At 40.9% G+C, this 20,368-nt stretch overlaps 3 protein-coding genes across 4 annotated transcripts; all 3 read right to left on the bottom strand.

The window, feature by feature from the left end:
- Positions 1–675: 675 nt before the first annotated feature.
- Positions 676–6,555, bottom strand: LOC311275405 (uncharacterized protein). The gene is made up of 3 exons (XM_084383933.1): positions 6,474–6,555; positions 6,195–6,364; positions 676–3,564 (listed from the first exon to the last, which is right to left on the bottom strand). The coding sequence occupies exons 2-3, from the start codon at positions 6,341–6,343 to the stop codon at positions 780–782; spliced, it is 2,934 nt and encodes a 977-aa protein (XP_084240059.1). The 5' UTR covers positions 6,344–6,364; positions 6,474–6,555; the 3' UTR covers positions 676–779.
- Positions 6,556–12,891: 6,336 nt separating this feature from the next.
- On the bottom strand, positions 12,892–16,201 carry LOC311274889 (uncharacterized protein). The gene is made up of 7 exons (XM_084382886.1): positions 15,723–16,201; positions 15,523–15,613; positions 15,334–15,450; positions 15,145–15,220; positions 14,786–15,037; positions 14,444–14,615; positions 12,892–14,183 (listed from the first exon to the last, which is right to left on the bottom strand). The coding sequence occupies exons 1-7, from the start codon at positions 16,028–16,030 to the stop codon at positions 14,030–14,032; spliced, it is 1,170 nt and encodes a 389-aa protein (XP_084239012.1). The 5' UTR covers positions 16,031–16,201; the 3' UTR covers positions 12,892–14,029.
- An 802-nt stretch (positions 16,202–17,003) lies between these two features.
- LOC311275470 (uncharacterized protein) lies at positions 17,004–19,954 on the bottom strand. 2 transcript variants are annotated; one of them, XM_084384054.1, is made up of 4 exons: positions 19,904–19,954; positions 19,058–19,158; positions 17,485–17,650; positions 17,004–17,238 (listed from the first exon to the last, which is right to left on the bottom strand). In XM_084384054.1, the coding sequence occupies exons 2-4, from the start codon at positions 19,067–19,069 to the stop codon at positions 17,009–17,011; spliced, it is 408 nt and encodes a 135-aa protein (XP_084240180.1). In that variant the 5' UTR covers positions 19,070–19,158; positions 19,904–19,954; the 3' UTR covers positions 17,004–17,008. The 2 variants fall into 2 exon arrangements, with proteins under 2 accessions (XP_084240180.1, XP_084240181.1); XM_084384055.1 differs by lacking the exons at positions 19,058–19,158; positions 19,904–19,954 and adding an exon at positions 18,071–18,119 and having other exon boundaries at positions 17,485–17,643.
- Positions 19,955–20,368: the final 414 nt, after the last annotated feature.

The following is a 20,368-nucleotide window of genomic DNA, read 5'->3' as shown; positions in this document are numbered from 1 at the left end:
ACAGACGCAGATTACTTCCTAGTGTTAACCTCTGAATAATAAGATGTATTTTCCGTTTCAATGTAACTGTGTATGTGTATTTTGGGGGTGCAGTGCAAAAATATGCATGATAGTGCTGATGGTTTATATCCTTTGATTGAAATACAGTAAGTGGCATTACATCTACTTTAATAATTCACAAAAATGTACCATTTAATTTTTTTTCTCCATACATTACAAACCTTTCAACATCACAATTCAAAACTTGACTCACAGTTGCCCCCTTCAAATGGTCTTGTCTTAATTATTTATTATTTTATTTCCCTTACATCGCCAGCAGTAGTTCTGAGTATTACAGTAACATGGCTGTAGTGCTCTTGAACAAGACTTTGAATCTCTTCTAGTCCTAGGAACTCCGAATTATTAATTATTATCTGTGTGTGTGTGTGTGTGTGTGTGTGTGTGTGTGTGTGTGCATATGATGTTAGTTGAGTGTTAGTACTATAAAATCATCATTTGCAGTCAAGATGTGAGAAGTTTGTTTTTTGTTTTTGTCTAATACGTCAGTTGAAGCTAACTTTTTTAACATACAAACCAGTAACACATTTCAATGCTGTTTTTGTCAACTCTCAGTTGTTGGATAACTGCCCACACATCACACATAAATTCTCAACTACTGGGAAATAAAGAAAAACTGCAGGCAGTACAGCATTTAGTGTTTATTATTATTATTTTATTGACATTATTTTTAAATGTTCCATCTGAAATGGGTAAGCTAAAACATGAGAAAGTTATGCCTTCTATCTGGCCTTGGGGCCGTTCATCGTCTGGTATGATGGAAGAAGGAACTTCCATGACTCATTCCAACCTGAGAGGGACTTGATGGACATCTGCTTTTTCAGACTACCAGGCTGGACCAAGAACCTCCAAGATTCAGCCCACTCTTCAAAGAACTTTGTTTCTTTGTTTTCGCCATCAGTCTTAAGCTTGTTTGCTGAAGAAGGGCCTTTCTTGGGACGTGGTTGGGTTTTACCCAACAGGTGGCATCCTGCCCACTTCCTGTCTGATTGTTTCTCCCTCTCAATGTTTGAGTACAAATGCCTCCTTGTGTTGATCTTTTTTGTCACAATCACCCTGGGGTCAACAGGTTCCTTAGACTTAGTCTTGTCTTTGATCTGTGCACTGGCCTCCTGCAGGAATTGATGGGACTTTCCCCAAAGCCTGCAGGTTGCAGGGTTGTTGCTTAAGTTGGTGTTGATGTTGTTCAGTGTGTTTATTCCTCTTGACCACATATCTGTATACTGACGTGGGTTAGGAGAGGACTCCAACCAAGGCTGCTCCACTTGGGGCATGGGGTTGGCAATCCTGAATGGCATTCCCCACTTGGATCCATGCCCATTAGTAGTGACATGTTGCTGCAGAGAAGTGCTGCTCTTGCTTTTCTCTGAAGAGCTGCAATGACTTGGCTGATGGTTTAAAATTATCTCAGCTTTCCATGAAGTGCTCCACTCTTTCTCAGGATATCTTTCCCTAAACATCTGATTCTCAAAAGATCGGCTCATTTTAGCTTTGGCTCTCTGCAAGGAAATCTTCTCTCTCTGGGGTTTGATCTCCATTAACACATCCACCCCATTCTCTCTAGACAGCTGCTCAGTCTGCTGCTCTGTGTTGAAGACAGACCACCTCCAGGCTTCCCTCCACTGGGTTAAAGAGGGTATGTCATGTCGGAACTCAGTTTCTGAGACCATCCAGGCTTCCTGCCAGTCAGAAACTGACCTGGCATGACCTGATTGTCTGATTGATCTGTGTGTCTGTGAATTGTCAGGATGGTGGGAAGCCACACTAGACCTTCCTTGGCTGGTCTGTGCCCTACCCTGCCCAGGTTCTGATTGGGGCTGGGACCTAAAGAACCTCCATGATTCTGCCCAACTCCGCTCCCCAGTTGGCCCATTCTTAGGGAGTTCGACAGGCGCAAAGTGGTTCTGGTCCCTCAAACGATCTCTTCGGATTTGGGGCATAGTGGTCCAACCCTGCTGCCATTGTTCAGATTGCTGACGCAGAGGCTGACAGGTGGATTTCCATGAGTCTTTCCACTCTGAGGTAGTGGGCCTCAAGTCTACTCCATTCTCAGAGTCTCTAAAAGGCCTCAAAGGATCGGGTCTCATTCTTCTTCTCTCTATTCTCATTTGGTGTTTCAGTGTCTTCCAGGAATCCCTCCAATTTGAGGCAGACAAGCCATTTGTCTGACGTTCCAGAAGAAGCAGGTTTGATCGGGTCAATTCTCTCTTTGGGTGATGTATTATGCTATGCTTCAGTTGCTCATAGCATGGGTTAGTTTTCTCTTTTGTTGAATCCTGCCCCATTGCATTCCTCTCCAGCTTTTGAGCCTCCAAAGCAGTCTCCATCTTTGATGATGCAACCTTCAGGACTTTCTCTAATTCTTCACTTGGTTTAGAGTTGTTTTTTGTCACCTGCCACGACTTGCTCCACTCAGAGAGAGCCTCAAATTCTTCACAGAGCTGCAGGTACAGAACTCTGTACTTATGCTCATGAGACACAAGCATGATTTTGTGTAGATATGACTCTTTTTGCTGGCTGCAATCATCATAGGTATTGCTGTAATCTTGCCTCAGAGAGAGATCCAAATTCTTGTGGTTGTTGAGGACCAGCATGGCTGCTCTCCATGAATTTGCCCACTCTGGACTGTGAGAATATTTAACTTCATATGGCTTGGATTTGTTGCAGCCATGGTGGTTGACAAGCCTCCAACATTCTTCCCACTTGGAGCTCATCGCTCTTTTAATATCTTTCTTGTTAGCAACAGACTCATTCATTAGGCCATCATTTGGAACAGGAAAACTGTCCTGCTGACTTGCTGGCTTCATTGATCTCCATGACTCATTCCACTCTGATGAGCACAAGTCTTCATTGTGATGTTGAGTCTCGACCAACAAGGTGAAAAATCCAGGTTTGGGGATGTTCTTTTCATTTTCCGATGATGTATCTCCTTTCTTATTGTATTTATCAGATTTTCTCCAGCACATCTCCCACTCCAGAGTGGGAAGACTTAAGTCTAGCTCTTGTGATTCCACCACCCTGTAGTCAGGTTTCGTCCAGAGACAAAGGCTGCGAGGATCCATCAGGTTGGGCCCGTTTAGCCAAGGTTTGCCTGGTTCAGAGTAAGGCTGCTGGGTAGCAAACGTCCAGCAGTTGCCCCAGTTTGATACAGCACCCTCTTCTGGTAGTGGCAAAGATTTGTTGTACTTCCATGACTTCCCCCAAACCATAGCAGAGGGTTGAGTCTGAGAGATGAACATCAGTAACTGTAGCCTTTCTAAACTCTTGTTCTGTCCCTTCTTGTCCTTGTTGTTGGAGGCTGAGGTGGAGAGGCCTCTTCTCTGGACTCCTGGTCTGCCGAGTGGACCTAAACCTGGACCATGTGGAAGAGTAGGAGGAACCTGGGTTTGCTTGCTCTTCCAAACATTGTTGTTTTCTATTTGATTCTCAACAGGTTTAACTTTCCTCTCCACCCTTTTCCCTATTCCGAGTCTGACAGCCAAACGATTTTCCCAGTCCTTGTTAATGCTGTGGAGAAAAGGATAGTGGACAAAATATAAGAAAAAGGTAAGGCCAACAGAAAATATGAGTACTTACAAGGACAACATCTCTTAGAGAAATGGAAGCAACCTTCCTGGAAAACTATACATTTTTAATTTGACCTTATTCTTGCACAAGTAAAGTTTTTTCTCCTTAGGTGATTATCATTTTAATAATACCGCATCAGTATCACTTAAGGATATATTGGCAATGCAGGTCCAAAATGATGGATTTACATCACCTTAAAGCAAACATATATCCTTGAAAGTTTTGGCTTTGATGAGTTAATATTTGTCACCCTCATATACGCCGATCAGCCACAACATTAAAACCACTGACAGGTGACGTGAATAACAATGATCACCTCATCACAATGCGATGTTCTGCTGGTAAACCTTGGGTGCTGGCATTCATGTGAATGCCACTTGACACGCACCACCCATCCAAACACTGTTGTGGACCAAGTACACCCCCTCATCACAACAACACTACCTGATAGCAGCTGCCCCCCAGCAGGACAAAACACCACCGCAAACACTGCTCAGGAACAGCTCGAGGAACACAATAAAGGGCCCAAGGTGTTGACCGGGCCTCCAAATTCCCCAGATCCCAATTTGATCGAGCATCTGTAAGATGTGCTGGAGCAGGTCTGATCCATGGAGGCCCCACCCCCAACATACAGGACCCAGAGGATCCACTATGAAACGCCCTGGTGTCAGACACCACAAGACACCCTCAGAGGTCATAAGTCCATGTCTTGACAGGTCAGAGCTGTTTTGGCTGCACAAGGGGAACCTTCACAATATTAGGCAGGTGGTCATAATGTTATGCCTGATCGGTGTATGTATATAATATATACAAGAAACTGTTCTGCTGCTCGGTCAGTAGACCATGTTGTGAAGAGTATACTACTACTTATTCAGATTTCATGTTACTTTACTCACATAAAAGTGAAAATACTAGTTTTAACATATGAGAAAAGTATTTAGTGATTAATAATGAATATTATTCACATTTTGCTGTATTATTATTATTTTTTTTAAATCAGTTGACATTTCAGAGAAACCATCTTCACCAGTCATGGTGACAAAGTTGTAGTGGAAAAACTAGCAAAATCACTTATATCTTGCTTTTCTTTATACCATGACCACACAAATCCTGGTCTGGCGGCTGTTAAAAATCAAATCAAATGTAAAAACATAGATTAAACAGACCACAAACAGATTTTCAAATATGGAAGAGATTTGGCAGAATGGACTCCCAGTTTTTCATTTAGAGACAGCATGTATTTGGTTAAACCAAACCAATAACTGTCTGAAAAGTAGGACATCAATCTACAATTGATTTCTTGCTTTAATGAAAAAGTTAATAGTTATGTAAGGTGGTAAACAAACATGAAAAACTGTTGGAGCTGTTACTAAAATACTTAGTACTTGTACTTGTGAAATGTTGTACAGTAGTTCTATCCTGAGCTTTTTTTGTGTCACTTTGTTTATCAGTTTCAGCACTGCGTCTCATGAATCTGTTTAGCTCCCAAAGCTGGCCAAAGAATCATGACATATAATCTATCCTATAACTACTGTTAGAGCTCTGGTGTTGGGATTAACTAGCCTTACAGTGTGCTGATGGATAGATTTTTTTTCTGCCAAGACACCCTCATTTCCACCCCTTTGAATGTCAGAATTTTATTTGTCTATTCATAAATGGAGATAAGATCGAATTTTAAGCAGAATAAAAGAAAACATGTTTTTGACAACTTGGTGGCAGTCTGTGAGTAATTAACCTCTCATGAACCTGCAATTCCTTCCTTGTCCAGCAGTTGTCCTCAGTGTCCTTATTCCTTCATCATCTCCTCAGTACAGTACATTCCCCCAGTGGTAGCATTCCAGCCTTCTTCCTCTGTGCCTTGCTTTTAATTTTTGCCTACTGGCTTATGCCTTTTTGGACTTGGATGCCTGTTTTGATGCCTGCCTATTGCCAACCTCTGCTTTTTTTGAACACTTTCATGCATGGTGCCAGTTTTTCAGGTGTTATTTTGGAAGTTGCAGTTGAGCTGTATTGCATTATGCAGAGAGGTGTTTTAAGTGTTATTAAGTCAATCCTCATTGATAAAAATGGGTTAGAGAAAAATAATACACCTGTCAGAATAACTCAATACGTTCCAATAGTAGATAAAACTACATCATGCAAAATGATCAAAAAAGTTTGAATACCTCTGTAAAACAGTTTCAACAAAAACTCAACATTATAACCTTCATGATGGTAGAGGTCAGGACTGTTGTATTAGACAGCATTAGTTTTTATTAGGTGTACTATATAAACTGGCAACTCAGTGTATACTAGAGATGGACCAGATCCAATTGTAATTTAAGGAGATTGCTGGGGAAGCGTTCAGTTTTACCCACATTAATCTGCACAGTAGCCTATATCAGGTATATCAGTTACTGAAAGGCAGAAATAAAAACAGTTATATGTGTAAATAGTTTTTTCAGAGAGTTGAATTGTTTAGTAGTAGTTTAGTTTATATCAAAATTAAGACCAGATATTTATTTAAATAGACTTTTTAAGGACTTGCAAGAGAGCCTGTACACACACAGACAAACAGTCTGGGTTCTTACATGGACAGAGCGCTCTTCTCTATTCGTTCCTGTTCCTGCTGTATCTTCTGTCCATGTTCTCTCTCTCTGATCTCCCAGACATTCTTCATGATGGAGGCGTCGCAGCCGACCACCTCAGGGTTCTTCTCACTTGACATCTCACTAGACATCTTCAAACTGCTTCAAACGTCCTGCACACACAGATAAAAAGATGAGGAAATCTTTGAAGAATTGGTTTGTTCGAATCTTTTTAAATGCTGATAATATTTGCCATATCCATGAGCGCTGCAGAGGTGGTACCTTATGATGGTGATCATCTGTGTTCAGTTCAGGCAGCTCAGTTCATATATATATACTGTCACTCCCAGTCATTAACCTACTGTTGCATGTTTGAGGGGCTGTCCTAACTAAAAATATAACACCCTCCAACACACACGCACACGCACACGCACACACACACACACACACACACACACACACACACACACACAGAGGAGGTCTCCAACATGACTAAGTGGTAGCTACATTCTGTGATCCAGATTTGGTGCCTAGAATCTGAAAGTACCCACACATACTCACAAACTATCCCGTAAAAATATATAATTTGTTCCTCACCATAGTGATACCTTTTGTGGACCAGGATTGCTCTTACATTAAAGACCCATTAAAATATGCAGGTTCATGCCAGTTAATTTCATATGGGACTCAAGTGAATCTTCTCTCAAAGCATTGTGGGAAAGGACACGTGTCACTTTACCTTCACTTCACTTTTCCTTGAACATCAAAATTAATGTTGCTCCAGGACCATCATTTCTGCTTACTAAAGGATGAAGAACTCTGCATTTTAAAATGGATGAATCTTCTTGAAAAACACCTTGTCACACAACAATAATACATTTCTCCTGATGGTGGTTCTTAAGAAAAAGTGATTTGTCACTTGTTTGAAGTGGTTGTTAACTTCATTCCAGCAGCAAATTCCATGAAATTTCACTCGGAACAAGAGTGGTTTTCAGGAGCATTGACATAAGCTTCACTGTGTGCAGGTCTAAAATATATTATAATGGAGGTTCAGTCATCAATTAAGAAATTGTTTGACGTCCTGTTGGTATCTCTTACTGGTTGCTAAGCCTAAATTGGATCAGGGCTGTCATGTGTTATTTAAGGTTTAACTTTTATGGAGCATGTAACTGGTTCGCACCCTGAAACACACACCTCCTACTGTAAATAGGAGGTCTGGCCATGAAGAACGGCATGCTGGGAATGTCAGACCTCCTGCTGAAATCAACCAGCAATTGCCTCTTTCCACTCCTGCTAAAAACATTCACTGCAAACATCCACTCGTTTCAACCACAAGACTTATTTTATTCCATAGAAAGTGGAATATTACAAAGGTGTTGTTAAGAGACATACAGATGACTGTATCATCAGCAGTGTCTCCTGTGTTGACAGAGAATTTAATTGGCATACCTGCATCTTATTTCACCAGCCCACCTGTCTCTCACAAATAAAAATGTTCCACCTTGTGTCAGGGAATTATTACCTCTTATCCTTGACCTCCCCTGACTGCTTGGATTGGAGGTATGACTTTGTGTTTCTCATGTTCAGTATGCAAATCTGTCATGCGAATGGCATTTTAAATGGATCATTTGAAATAGAAAAATGCAGTTTATAGCTGCAGCCAAGTCATACAATTATATCTGCTATCATAATATAATAAGATATATAAGCTCAATTACAATTTCACGATTTAAGCCACACTGGTACTTCTTGGGTGGTTGGCCTGTCCGTTGGTAGGCAAAAGTGAAATTTGTTCAACAGTATTGGATTGAATCAGAAATTAATAGTCTCTAAAGGATTAATCCTAATGACTTTGGTGATGCCCTGACTTTTCTCCTAGCGCCACAAACAGATCAAAATTACAAATGTAACCTAAATGAACTTTTGCAGTGTTATGAGTTTGTAGCGGTTCCAATGTAACATCAGCTATTTACAAAAAGGCTCAAAGGCACCATCACCAGATACAATGTTTAAGAGTTCTGCATTGAAAAGTCTTAAAACAACTTGGCTATTTTGTTGAGTTCTGTACTTATATTATTTGAAATGTTTCCAACAATGTTCAAACCCAGAGAAATCCATAATTTCACGGTCCATTTCGTTTGGTCAGCTGTTGCGATTATAACCTCCAGGAGAGAGACAGAGAGTGAGGACAGAAGTCGCTGTCTAAACTTCACCCAATTAAAGCTAAAATATTGCCTTACATTAAACATTTGTGCCTGAGTCACATCACTTTCATGTTAAAAGTGTGTGTGCCCCCAGCGAAGTAGAGTTTGACCGATTATCTGTTTTAATTTCAGTTTCGCACGCGAGTATTATTATTTGCCGTAAACCCGTGTGTGTCTGAACTCAGCACTCACCAGAGAATCTCTCTCCTTTTTTTCATCCTCTTCTCTCTGTATCATTACTATCATGAAGTAAAGTACATTTCCCTTCCAGCTCCTGTCAGCAGTCAACATTACAGTACATGGAGGTTGCCTCTGCAGATCACTGTCAAGTTGATAAACAGAACAGAAGTATTTAAAAGTCACTAAGTCTTTGGATTAGAGCAGAATAACCCACCCCCGCTCTCCCCACACAAAACTTGTCAAACGTCTTTTGTTGTCTTTTGATATATTACCAATCTTTATTAACCAACATGGAACCTGTTCCAGAATGAGTCTGATAAAAGCAGCTGAGTGCTTCAGGTGGCTCTCAATGCTGGAGTACAAGTCATTCTGTGATTTATACATTTATTTTTGCGTGGATAGCTAAATCATTTAAAGGAACCTACATGATGTCTTTTATTGTTCTAGTATGTTCTGTAGATGTTCAATTAGTGTCTACTAGTTTAAGTCTAGATAGACAGAAGGGAAAGGGATTATGTAGTATACTATGGTAGACAATAGTTTATGTTTTGCACACATACTGGTGAATTCTTAGGAATTAATTCTAAGGAGTGGTTCATAGATATCTTTGCAGGACAGTGTGACAGGTCAGAGGGATGTGGGTTAATTTAGGACACACCAGGTATGTATGAAGTATGCAGAGCTGCCACAAGAACAGCATTCTGGGAATTCTCTGTCCCTGTTGGGGTCTTCAGGCAAGCGATGGGTGTGGTTGATAACAATGTTATCAGTATCGCATGTTATTATTTCCTTTTATCTTGGAGCCTGACACTTGGAGCCTGGGGACTGTAAGAAAGAAGGACATTTTTTGTCAAAAAGTAGAACTACTTTATCCACAGCACTCACAAGGACAACTTTCTGTGTGCTGATCAAAGCTGGAATCATATGACAGTAAAGTCGAATCAGTGAATTACACAGCATGTGGATGGAGTTGACTTCAAAAAGTCATGTTTCGTGAATAAAAAATGCAGTTAGTGTAAACAATGCCACAGGCAACAATCACCAGGCAAGCTTATGGAAGTGGAAGGAGTGACAAAAAAACAAATAAGCATGTTGAGTCAAAATTATGAGACACAAAGTCTTAATGACACAAATGTAAGAAAATGAGTTTGTGAAATCAAAATTATAAGACAGTTAGGAAATTTAAATTGTGAGATTGTAAATCGAAATTACAAGTCAAAATTCAAGATCATGACATGTTATATAATAACTTTATCATACTTTTGATTTACCTGTACTAATAATAGTTTTAATATTACAAACTATTTTTTCCCCAGAAATGAGCTTCCATTTCAAAAAATGCCTGTAGCAGTGTGAATGGGTAAAATATTACAAAAGGTTTTTACAAATTTAGCTCAAGCCATTTTTTAAGTACAGTCTGAGATTCTGATGTGACACGAAACTCAGACAAATATCTACATGTGTTCCTGCCTCTTGAGCCAACAGTTGAGTGACTTGTGTCCTTAGTGGAGGGAATGTGGGAAGAGAAACGTAAGCTTCAAAAGCTGAACAGTATGTTCAAATGCATGACCTATTTACTTACTTATACATTTGATATCCAGTATGTACAAATGTATGACCTATTTACTCATGTAGACATTGGATATCCAGTATGTGATTTATTTCTTTATATATACATTGGATACACTGGATTGCATACACAAATGTAGGACCTATGTCATCATACAAATTGTACATTGGATATCCTGACTGATTTACAGCACAGACATTTGTGTGATAGGCATATATACTGGCAGTGACAGCATATGGTGGCAGTGCAGGTAGTAAAAATAGAGCTATACAGTCTGTCCACATGTCTCATCTGTGACACACACCTCATCATGTCACATGATCCTATGCATTTCAGAGGACAGTATAGAATTAATTCTTGGTTAAAAAAAAAGACATGTTCACACCTTAAATATCAGATAATTGGCTTTAATGGCTGACATTTTTTCATTTTTGTTTGTATTATTCAGGTTAGCATTTAGGTAAGCATTAGTAAGTATTTGATGACTTGTGTGAGATATAGCACAGTATGTTCAAATAACATAGTATAAGCTATAACATAGTATATATCCGTATATGTAGATCTAATATATTAATATTCAGTGTTTTCTCATTATTTGTTTAAATTCACGTTATGAAAATGTTATGCCTATATAAAGAGTTGACACAGGCTTATGTTTGAAATTAGTGTAATCTTCATGTATTATATTATTGAAATATATATTTAATGATGTACTTACAATGTTTTATTGAACATATCAATTTAGATATGATCTTTATATTGACAAATATACATTTATTTATATATTTCGCAACTCTTCATAAATTGTTAAAAAAAGTTAACATTTTACAAAAATATACTGTCTAGTAATATATGGAAAACATGATTTAAGCAAAGGCTTTTAAATATATATCAGTACAGTCATGTACAGTCATTATATTTTGTAATATAATCATCTGCATGTATTGTCAAATATATGTGGACTCTCATAACAAGACTATACAGAATGTGTATGTGTGTGTGTGTGTGTGTGTGTGTGTGTGAGTGTTATACAATGTTTTGCCAATAATGTTTTTGGTATGGGTACCAAATATTGCAGTTTGGTTGGTTGACTCAGATACTTTTCATCCATTCTAAATTGTATGAATAGTACTAATTCTGAAACACATAATTACCTCAGCCAAGGAAGTTATGTTTTGGTTGGTTGGTGGTGTTTTGGTCGTGGTGTGTTGGTTGATTTGTTGGTTTGTCTGCAGGATTACACAAAAACTACTGAACGGATTTCCAGGAAACTACTCTTTTGCATGCTTAGTCCTTCGTTTAATTCTCATACCATCCTTTCATTCACCTCTCACTCATGCTCACTCATAATTGCAGTCATTATTTGGGGCTGTCAGTTGATATCAGCTGCTCACATCAGCCAGGCAAATCTATCCATTAGTACAGTGACACACCTTCATTGTTAGCCTAGCATATTGCTTTTTAAATATGATTGTCTCCCGCCTCTAGTTCATTCATGCTGTGCTTTTGCACATGACCTCCACCTCCCCATTACCACCAAGTTCCCAGCCTCCTCATACATTTCCTCACTGCAGTGCCTTCCTCCATTTGCTGCCACCATCACATCAATCTTTTTGATCAGCTCAATCACTTGAGATCTGTTCTTCCTTCTCTTGTTAGTGAAGACATGGCACCAGTTAGTGCACCTGTTGTTGTCACCTTTCGTAGTTTTGGGTGGCCCGTTAGCACATACTGCCAAACGCTTCTGCCCTGAAGCTCATCACCACATGTGAACAAAATGATCACTTAGACATCTCAGGTCTGAAGATTTTCTCCAGGGCTTGGACGCAGTGTTCCTCTTTGGTGAACCTGCCAATCTGGATGACCAGCAGGAAGGCGTAAGGGCCAGGAGAGGACACCTGGATGCATTTTGCAATCTCTTTCTTTACGCTTTCAGCACTTTTAGACGTATCCAGAATCCCTGTGTATTGATCACGTGGATCTCACTCTCTCATAGACTGCGCACTTGAAGAATAGAAAACCCCATACTAGTGTTACCAATTGCACACACAGGCAAACACAGGAGGCAGTATAAGGGGGGAAACAAAAAGCGAGCTTCAATAAGCAAAAGCTGAACCACAGACAATGGGAGAATACAGACAAACTAATGACACTAGAAGACAAAAACAAAGTAACAACTAAATGCTAAAACAAAGTGCAAACAAACGCAAAGTACAAATCAAGAGAAACCAAACTACAAACATACCACACTGGAACATGAGGAGACACTGTGGAAACACTTGGGACGAAGCTGGGAGGAAAACACGGGGAAAGACAAACCAAGACGGACGAAGACGAACACAGGCTAACACAGGCTAGGAGCTAACACGAAGGAGGACGGGAAGACACAGAAACAGGAACGGGAACATCAAAGGGAACGGCGGAGTGACAGCATACACAGACCAAGACATGGGGAAACGAAACGATCTGACGAAGACATGAGGGCGAACAAAGGCTATATACACAGAGACACTAATGACAAGACGAGGTACAGGTGGAGTGAGGACGGACAAGGACAGGTGAGGGAAAACGGAAACGGAAAAACACAGGAGGAAGTGACAAGTAGGATGCGACACACAAGGGAACAATTTCAAAATGTAACAGGAAATAAACCAAACAGACACTGAATCATGACAACAGTGGAATTTATGTGCAAAGTAGCCAAGGAAAATTATTCATAACCAGTCAATGATCAGTTCAGGAAAGTGAATTTAATGAATATTCTAGGCAGAGCAAGTTTATTTATATAGCACAGTTCATATACAAGGCAATCCAAAAGTGCTCTGAAGGGTTATAGAGAGATCTTGATCTTGGTTTTCATCAGCAACAATGGATAATATTGCAGTTGCCCTGAAAGACAACCAAGGCATAGTAAAACTGCATATGAGCAGAGACACTGCTCAAAAAGTTTCAGCAAAAGGACATTCTCCCAGAAGGTTTGTGGACAGATGAAACAAAGCTGGAGCCTTTTTGAACCAAAACTGAACGCCTCGAAGCCTGGGTGCTGTGTTAGGCACTGCACGTCTAGCCTGGGGGTGACGGTGTCCACTAAGGCCCAGTAGGCGTCTACCTCCCTGCAGCACATACTCCCCTCGGCTGTGGACATGGGGTCGCATTTCCCACACAAGCACCTATGAAACATACAACACTGTACCTACTGTGAAACATGGATCAGGCTCAGTTCTGTTCTGGTTCTGCTTTGCTGCACCTGGTACACGGTGTCTCGGTGTCTCTGTGCAGGGTTCAATGAAATCTCAAGACTATCAAGTCATTCAGAAGCCAAATGTGCTGCCCAGTGTCACAAAGTCCAGTCTAGGTCACAGGTTAAGGGTACCATCATTTTTGTTGTTTGTTTTTTTAAAACTTCTGTTCAAACAAAATTCAAAAGCAATGTCTGATTTTTTGTGTGTACATCTTAAGCAGATCTGCATCTGATGGTTAACCCTGCATGCAGCTGCAGTTTAAGACTGCTAGGCACTTTCTGTACAACACAACATTGCAACTTTTATGCAGATGTGCCAAATGTATAAAAAATATGTGTGTGTACTTTGAGTAAGGCAAGCCTCTGTGGGGGCATCAACGTCTTGTATTAAATCGTGAATGCTGTGCAAGGTACACGCCAACAGCCTCATCCTTGATCTTCTGTAGGGATCTGGAAAGGGGCGCAGGTGCAGAGGAGGACAGAACTGTGCTGTGCTCTCGTAGAGCCTGTGGTGACCTGGAGTATTCCACTCTCAGATACTCCATGAGGGCTGATGCATATGCTGGGGGAAGGATAAAACATTTTGATCACATTCACTGATTTATGGACTGACAAAATTATATTTAGGGACTGACTGAAACTGCTAGCCATATGATGGCTTTTCCTTGACAGGGCGAACTACCCAGCCACCTTGGCGAAACCTTGGGTAGCGAACCGCATAACACACTTCACCATCACTGGTTTGAGCAACTTCTCTGCTGCCATTGCTGTTGAAATGCAAAGCTGCCAAGAGAAGTCTGTAGTAAAAAGCAGAAAGTCACAAGTTGTACATGTGAATAAATCCAAAAGTAATAACTCATGTAGAAAATTTGAAGACCTAATTTTCTTGTGTAGTGACCTAGGGCAATGTTACAGAACAAAGTATTCAAATAGAATAAATCATTCACCGTTGACAGGGTACACCAAGCTAAAACTCAGGCAGTCTAATACAACATACCTGCAATGAATTGTACCTATAGTTTTAGCCGTACTCACTCTTTCACAATCACATACTTACCTGCTGTACATCCCAAGGAAGGAGAAGCCAGTGTGCTTTGGTGCAAAGTGCAGGATGAGGGAGTGGAAGGCCTCCAGTGAAAAGGTCTGATGCTGTGGGGACAACTGACGAACATCCTTTACCAGTGCTGTTCTTGTAGCTACATGTTCCAGTTTTATTGCTACAGTTGATCCTGCATAAACACAAATTTAGTTCTGATGATGTGGCAAGACTGTATAATCATTATTAGCTGATTTGTATTACATTTATGTTTATTACTTGTTTTATATCTTTTAATCTTAAAAGCACCTCTTAAAATCACAAGCAAGCACATTGAACAAATGAAGATTCAATATGTTGTACCTGGTTCCAGCCACTGCTCGTTCCTTGCTTCTCCCTCAAGAGGTGGATGTGCACAGCTGAGAAACGCAGGTGTGTCATGTTCGTGGATGTCCTGAACATGGTTGACCATGCTTTTCCACTTGGCCTCCATCACATCTGGATCTCCATCAGGAGTGGAAGCAGCAGCCCAGTAAAGGTGGTTTATAACAGCTGGCCTCCACAGCTTCAGATCTTCACACTCCCTCTCCTTTGAAGCAGCATCCAAAGCTTTCCCTACACCCGTTTCAGAACAGAAACACAAAATGTAAAAACAAATAAACCAACAAAAAAAATGTGATTATAGACAACCCAAACAAAACTACGTTCATCAAGATACATACTTTTGCCAATATGCCAAATGTCAAAGAAATGACGGGTTCCTTTTGGGCACAGCTCCTCCCGCACCCACTTAGCAACCTAAAACAGGGGGTACACAACACATTAAAAATATTTTTTATTTAATTTTAGCTTCAAATAGATTCATCAACAAGATTTTCAATGGACACTGGTCTGTTCTTGCTCATCTTTACCTGTCGATTTCTGTCCGTGATGAGGGCTGACACATGCATATGTTGCTCATCAAGAAACCTTACGCTGCGCTTAAGACCCTCTAACTCACACCAGCTACTACTTGGGACCTCTGAGCTCTGTAAAACATTAAGCAATGTCATTATCTTGCACTACACAAGTGGTTCATGTGTCTGATAATGTTAACTTACCTGGACAAGTTGAAGATCTAACACCTTGTTGATTCTGTCCTCAATCAAGGAGTATGTGCCATATTTGGCACAATGACCAGGGGAGTCTGACCTATGAATGACAAAAACAGTTAAATTCAGACATGTAAGCACAAAATCTGATATTAAATTATATCTGTTTTGAACTGCTTTCTATGTTGATATAAGTTGAGGTGTGCTACCTGCAGTCACCAGACAGGATCCGTCCACCTCCAATCTCATTCAGGTTTTTGATGATCCCTGCCTGTTCATTCTGCCACGCCTGCACAATCGTTGGGATTGTGTAAAGGCGTTGATGGTGAAAGAAGGTGCTGGTGCTGATGCTCTGAAGCCCGAACAGCTTCAGCATCCTGATCGTTTTGGTAGCCATGCAACCTGAAAAGTGGATGGCTCCACTCAGTAACAGGTTGCAGGCTGGCATATTTCGGTGCAGCATGGGCTGGTTCTGCCAAAAACGCTGATACCCACATGTGACACAGACCTGAGACATTTTTGAAAGGCAGAAAATTACCAATCTATGCCTTAATAAAAAAGTATATGAACAGACCTAGACATACAAATTGATAAAGTTATGATACAACTTAGTTTTCCATCTGAAATCATAAAAAAAATATTACCTGCTTTATTTTTACATAAGTTCCCTCCTGAGTCTCAATGTTTCCTTGAGTTTCCCCACAACAGGCTGGGCAGTTATGAGGTATCTGAACAACAGCACATTCTGTATTATGAGTAATGAGACTGTGATAGGGTGTTCATCTGTGAGAGGTTTAAGGAATGCAGCTGCATGTGTGTGCGTTACATGTTAGCTATAAGATGAGGCCTAAAAAGGTATTGAACTGAGCTCGGCTCTCATCCCAATTGTTTGGATCTGGCTTAACGTATACATTTCCAAATAGAGACAGAGAGAGAGATGCAGAGCTTCTTTAGGTCGTAAAATCCAGAAGTGACATCAGCAGAGTAAGGCAACTTATAGATTCAATTACTATTGGATAGATGGACCCTCAATCCACTAAAGTGACCAATTAGAAGAAGTAGATAGTTGTAGGCAGAAGGGATCTAAAAAGGCCCGCACAGACAGAGAAAGTCAGTGGTGGACACTGCTCTAGATTTCCTAGAGCAGAGAGGATTTCTGATAGAGCAGAGGGCAAAGCATTTTGGGCATCACTTTGCCGAGATTTGAGAATACCAGGGAGTGCACACTCTGGTTCGGACGCTGGCTTGAGATCTGTTTCAATAAAGATTGCTCTATCTTTCACCCAGCCTGCCTCCGCAGAATTTCTTTATCAACATACTACACACTGACACCTTTGGAGGACGACAGCCCATACACTTCAGTTAGTAAAGAGAGACATCAGCTGGCTTTGGCACACAATGAACTTGTCAGCAGCCCTGAATAAAGAAAATCACCCATTATTTTGCACTGACGACACAATTTGGTCATACACATGTTCTAAAATCAAAAGAAGTCTTACTTGAGGTCATGGTGAGAGTTCTGCAGAGGCGGATTTGAGAGTTCATCAGATGAGTCACTTCTCATTTCTTCCTCTGGGATCCATGACATGTCTCCAGCAGCTCCCATGAAAACAGAGGACGATTCATCATCGCTGTGCACAGGACTGGGCAGTGGAGTAGATGTTTGTTTCTCAGAGCTTTCTGTCTGAGTTCCCACACTGACCATCTTGGGCTGTGCCTGGACAGCTAGAATAAAAAGAGGTCCCCCTTTATTTGTGTAATTTCATACATTCAGTGGCTGGTTTACTAGATACCCCTGTCCAACCTGCAATCCCATACAACAGTTCTGTCACAGAATGTGTTAAAAATGGAGGTCAGATAGTGTTGGAATTGTACCAACCTATACAGAAAGATTTTCTATTTTATTCCCCTCCAACATTGTACATAAATGGCATATACAATTACTTCTATATATGAGTGATGTTACAGTACCTGATGAACGATGAAAAGGTCTGAGGTTGCATTGTGAGCCACAGTGAAGTGCAGATGACTGAGGAACCGGAGGAGGGAAAGCCTCTTGCTCTGTGTCCACGTGCGCTGCAGCAGCAGAAATGGCTGTCATCTCTCCCGCCTCATCACTGCCAATGTCTCCTAAATCCTTCAAAATATAACGGATTACATTATGAATGTGTGCAAACAGGGTCACTGGGCTGTATCTAAACCTGACTGTTATAATATAGCAAACCGAGTGTCTTTGCCTATGACAGGTTCTATAAAAAATAAATAAAAAACGGTGCTAATGTTAGCTAGCGTTAGCTGGCATTGCTCGCTTATTAGCTTGGGAGTTGAAAGCTAGCTGCACTCCTCTACAACAACCTATACATGTCACATTGCTTCTCATGAATTAAATCATTATGTTGAGTAAGTAGGTAGTTAAATGTTAGAAAACAAGAGCTGAGTCTCTGCCTGATCCGTGACCGTGTCTCCCGCCGGCGGCAGCGCCAGCAGCTGCTGCTGCTGACGGCGGTCCGGATGAAGCTGTGGGAACCGAAGGCACCGCACCGGGTGCGAGTCACACCTGGTTCTTGCTTCGGCATCCCACATTGAACTCCAGTAGGTCGCTGGGATGATAATCCTCCGGTCTGAAGTAAGCGCCACACACGACCGCGTTTTTCGTAGCTGACGCAGAGGAGAAGTCCCGTCTCTTCAGCTGCAACAAAACGAACCCAGGCACGGAAGATAGCACCGTTTTTTTTCCTGTTAGGAAACCGGTGGACTCTGTGACCTGACAGGCTCGAGTTTGTGCAACCTCCACAAACGCAGTAATTTACCATGTTGATAGTAAATTAACGCAATCCAAAACTACTGACAACACACTGTTGTCAGTAGTTTTGGACAACTCACTATAACACAACCGCTCTGACTGATAACGTACCTACTCCCACACTGAGCTATAGCAGCAGCTAGCATATAACTCCCTCTCCCTACGCAATATGACGCGGTGTTTAAAAAAAAAAGTGGTTTTGGGCGCTTTGCTCAAAACTGTCACTTTTTCGGTTAAATATCTCCCCTAATGTCTTGAAAAACATTTTAAAGCCTCAATCAACTTTTCAAAAAAGTATTTTTTGGACCAGATTACACATGTATTTTGTAAAAAAATTAACCTGCAATATGCTCTTTAAATTAAATTGTTAAATGGAAGTCGGAGCTGCAGGTCACACTCAGAAAAAAACTCAGCCAATGGCTTCGACCACCTGCACTCAGGTTTTCACCCAGCCAGCTACATTTATTTATGTGGGGTGGGACAGCTGTAACTGGTGCTCAGGAGGTAGAGCGGGTCGACTAGTAATTGGAAGGCTGCTGGTTCGAATCCCCGGCTCCCCCAGCTGCATGAAGTGTCCTTGAGCAAGATACTGAACCCCAAATTGCTGCTGATAAGCAGTTAGCACCTTGCATTTCTGAATGTGTGTGTGAATAGGTGAATGTGACAAGTGTTGTAAAGCGCTGTGAGCAGTCTATAGACTGGAAAAGCGCTATTGAAATGCAAGTCCATCTACCATATTACCTTAGCAGCCATCCTCTTCAGTCAACTTGGTCCCATTGCCATTCTCTCATCAAGAAAGGGCCAAGAATCCCAGACAGGTACAGTGACTGTTAGTTTGTTATCTAAGGATTTGAATAAATCAGAATTCAATCACAGGACTACTTTACTACTTCTCAAGCTGACCAAGTCATGCATCCATTTGTATGACAGGAACAAAATTGCATTTTATAAAATACTGGAACATTACTAACAAAAGGATACACATTTACAAATGAAAAAGATAAGAAAAAAAACATAAGTGCTTGTTCTGTATAGACATCTTAGATTTTAGTAGAACTTCCAGAAGACTATTGATGTCTTTCTTCAGTATTTTACCACCCATAATTTGTCAGGCCTGGACAGGGAAGGAGGACTCAGAAGCAGATTAAGAGCAATAGGAGCAGGCTTTATTCAAGGATTTGTTCTCTTCACTTGAACTTTAACAAAGTGATTAAATAGGCTATGTAACAAGAATTCTACTCTGAAGGCTAATTTACAAAGAACAGAACAGAATCGAGGCAAAAAGACCTCAAAGAAAAAGGATAATAAAACAGAAAATCACTCCTGCGGAGGCAAAGAAAAAGGCTGAAAACTAAACTACTCTGGCGCAAATGGCTACAAAAAACTATGAACAAAAAAATCACTCCAACCGGAGGAAAAAGCTATAAACAGAACTACACTCACGACTGACTATGAAAATACTTAATGAAACAGAAAAAGGCACTCCACCGGAGGCAAACAAATGGCTATAAACTTTAACTAGAATCTCAGAACAAAAACAATTACAAACAAAAATCACTCATTAAAGAGGAAGCAAGAAATACAAACTTGATTGCGTGGCTATGAACAGGGCTGTGGATTAGGGCTGGGGTGCTGGACGAACACACGACACTCTGGCACAGAACAAAGGGAGACGCAGACTATAAGACACATCAGGTGAGGGAGCACAGGTGGAAACAATTAGGAATCAGGGGAGACGTCAGACAGGTGGCACATGAGGAAGGGCAAGTGACCTGAAACGAGAGGAGAGTTACTTTTCAAAATAAAACAGGAGGTTCACGAGACAAAAAAACCCAAGACACCCCTCACTGCTGTGTGACATAATTTAACTATAGTGCTTCAGTTTCAACACTGAAAAAAATACCACTTTGTACCCATCTGATTCTGACTGAAATTCTTTTTTCATTTTACAGCAAATGGATGAAATAGTGGGCAGCTCCGGGGTGGTGAGTGCACCACCAGGCACAATAATCTCCACACTTCTGTTCCCCAGTCGACCACAAGACACTGAAC

This window comes from Pagrus pagrus (genome assembly GCF_965226575.1).
Source record: "Pagrus pagrus genome assembly, chromosome: 19".
NCBI classification, from domain to species: Eukaryota; Metazoa; Chordata; class Actinopteri; order Spariformes; family Sparidae; genus Pagrus; species Pagrus pagrus.
This window is presented reverse-complemented; position numbering and strand designations above follow the sequence as displayed.

What these genes read in the sequence shown, in the direction of transcription:
- LOC311275405 (XM_084383933.1), bottom strand. Translation starts at nt 6,343, where the DNA reads ATGTCTAGTGAGATGTCAAGTGAGAAGAACCCTGAGGTGGTCGGCTGC. An exon ending in GAGAAGAGCGCTCTGTCCAT is followed by an intron (nt 3,565 to 6,194) that starts GTAAGAACCCAG and finishes TTTTCTCCACAG; the next exon opens with CATTAACAAGGACTGGGAAA.
- LOC311275470 (XM_084384054.1), bottom strand. An exon ending in ACCTTTTCATCGTTCATCAG is followed by an intron (nt 17,239 to 17,484) that starts GTACTGTAACAT and finishes TTTTTATTCTAG; the next exon opens with CTGTCCAGGCACAGCCCAAG.
- LOC311274889 (XM_084382886.1), bottom strand. Translation starts at nt 16,030, where the DNA reads ATGTCTCAGGTCTGTGTCACATGTGGGTATCAGCGTTTTTGGCAGAAC. An exon ending in CATTTGGCATATTGGCAAAA is followed by an intron (nt 15,038 to 15,144) that starts GTATGTATCTTG and finishes AAACGGGTGTAG; the next exon opens with GGAAAGCTTTGGATGCTGCT. An exon ending in CGAGCAGTGGCTGGAACCAG is followed by an intron (nt 14,616 to 14,785) that starts GTACAACATATT and finishes GTGTTTATGCAG; the next exon opens with GATCAACTGTAGCAATAAAA.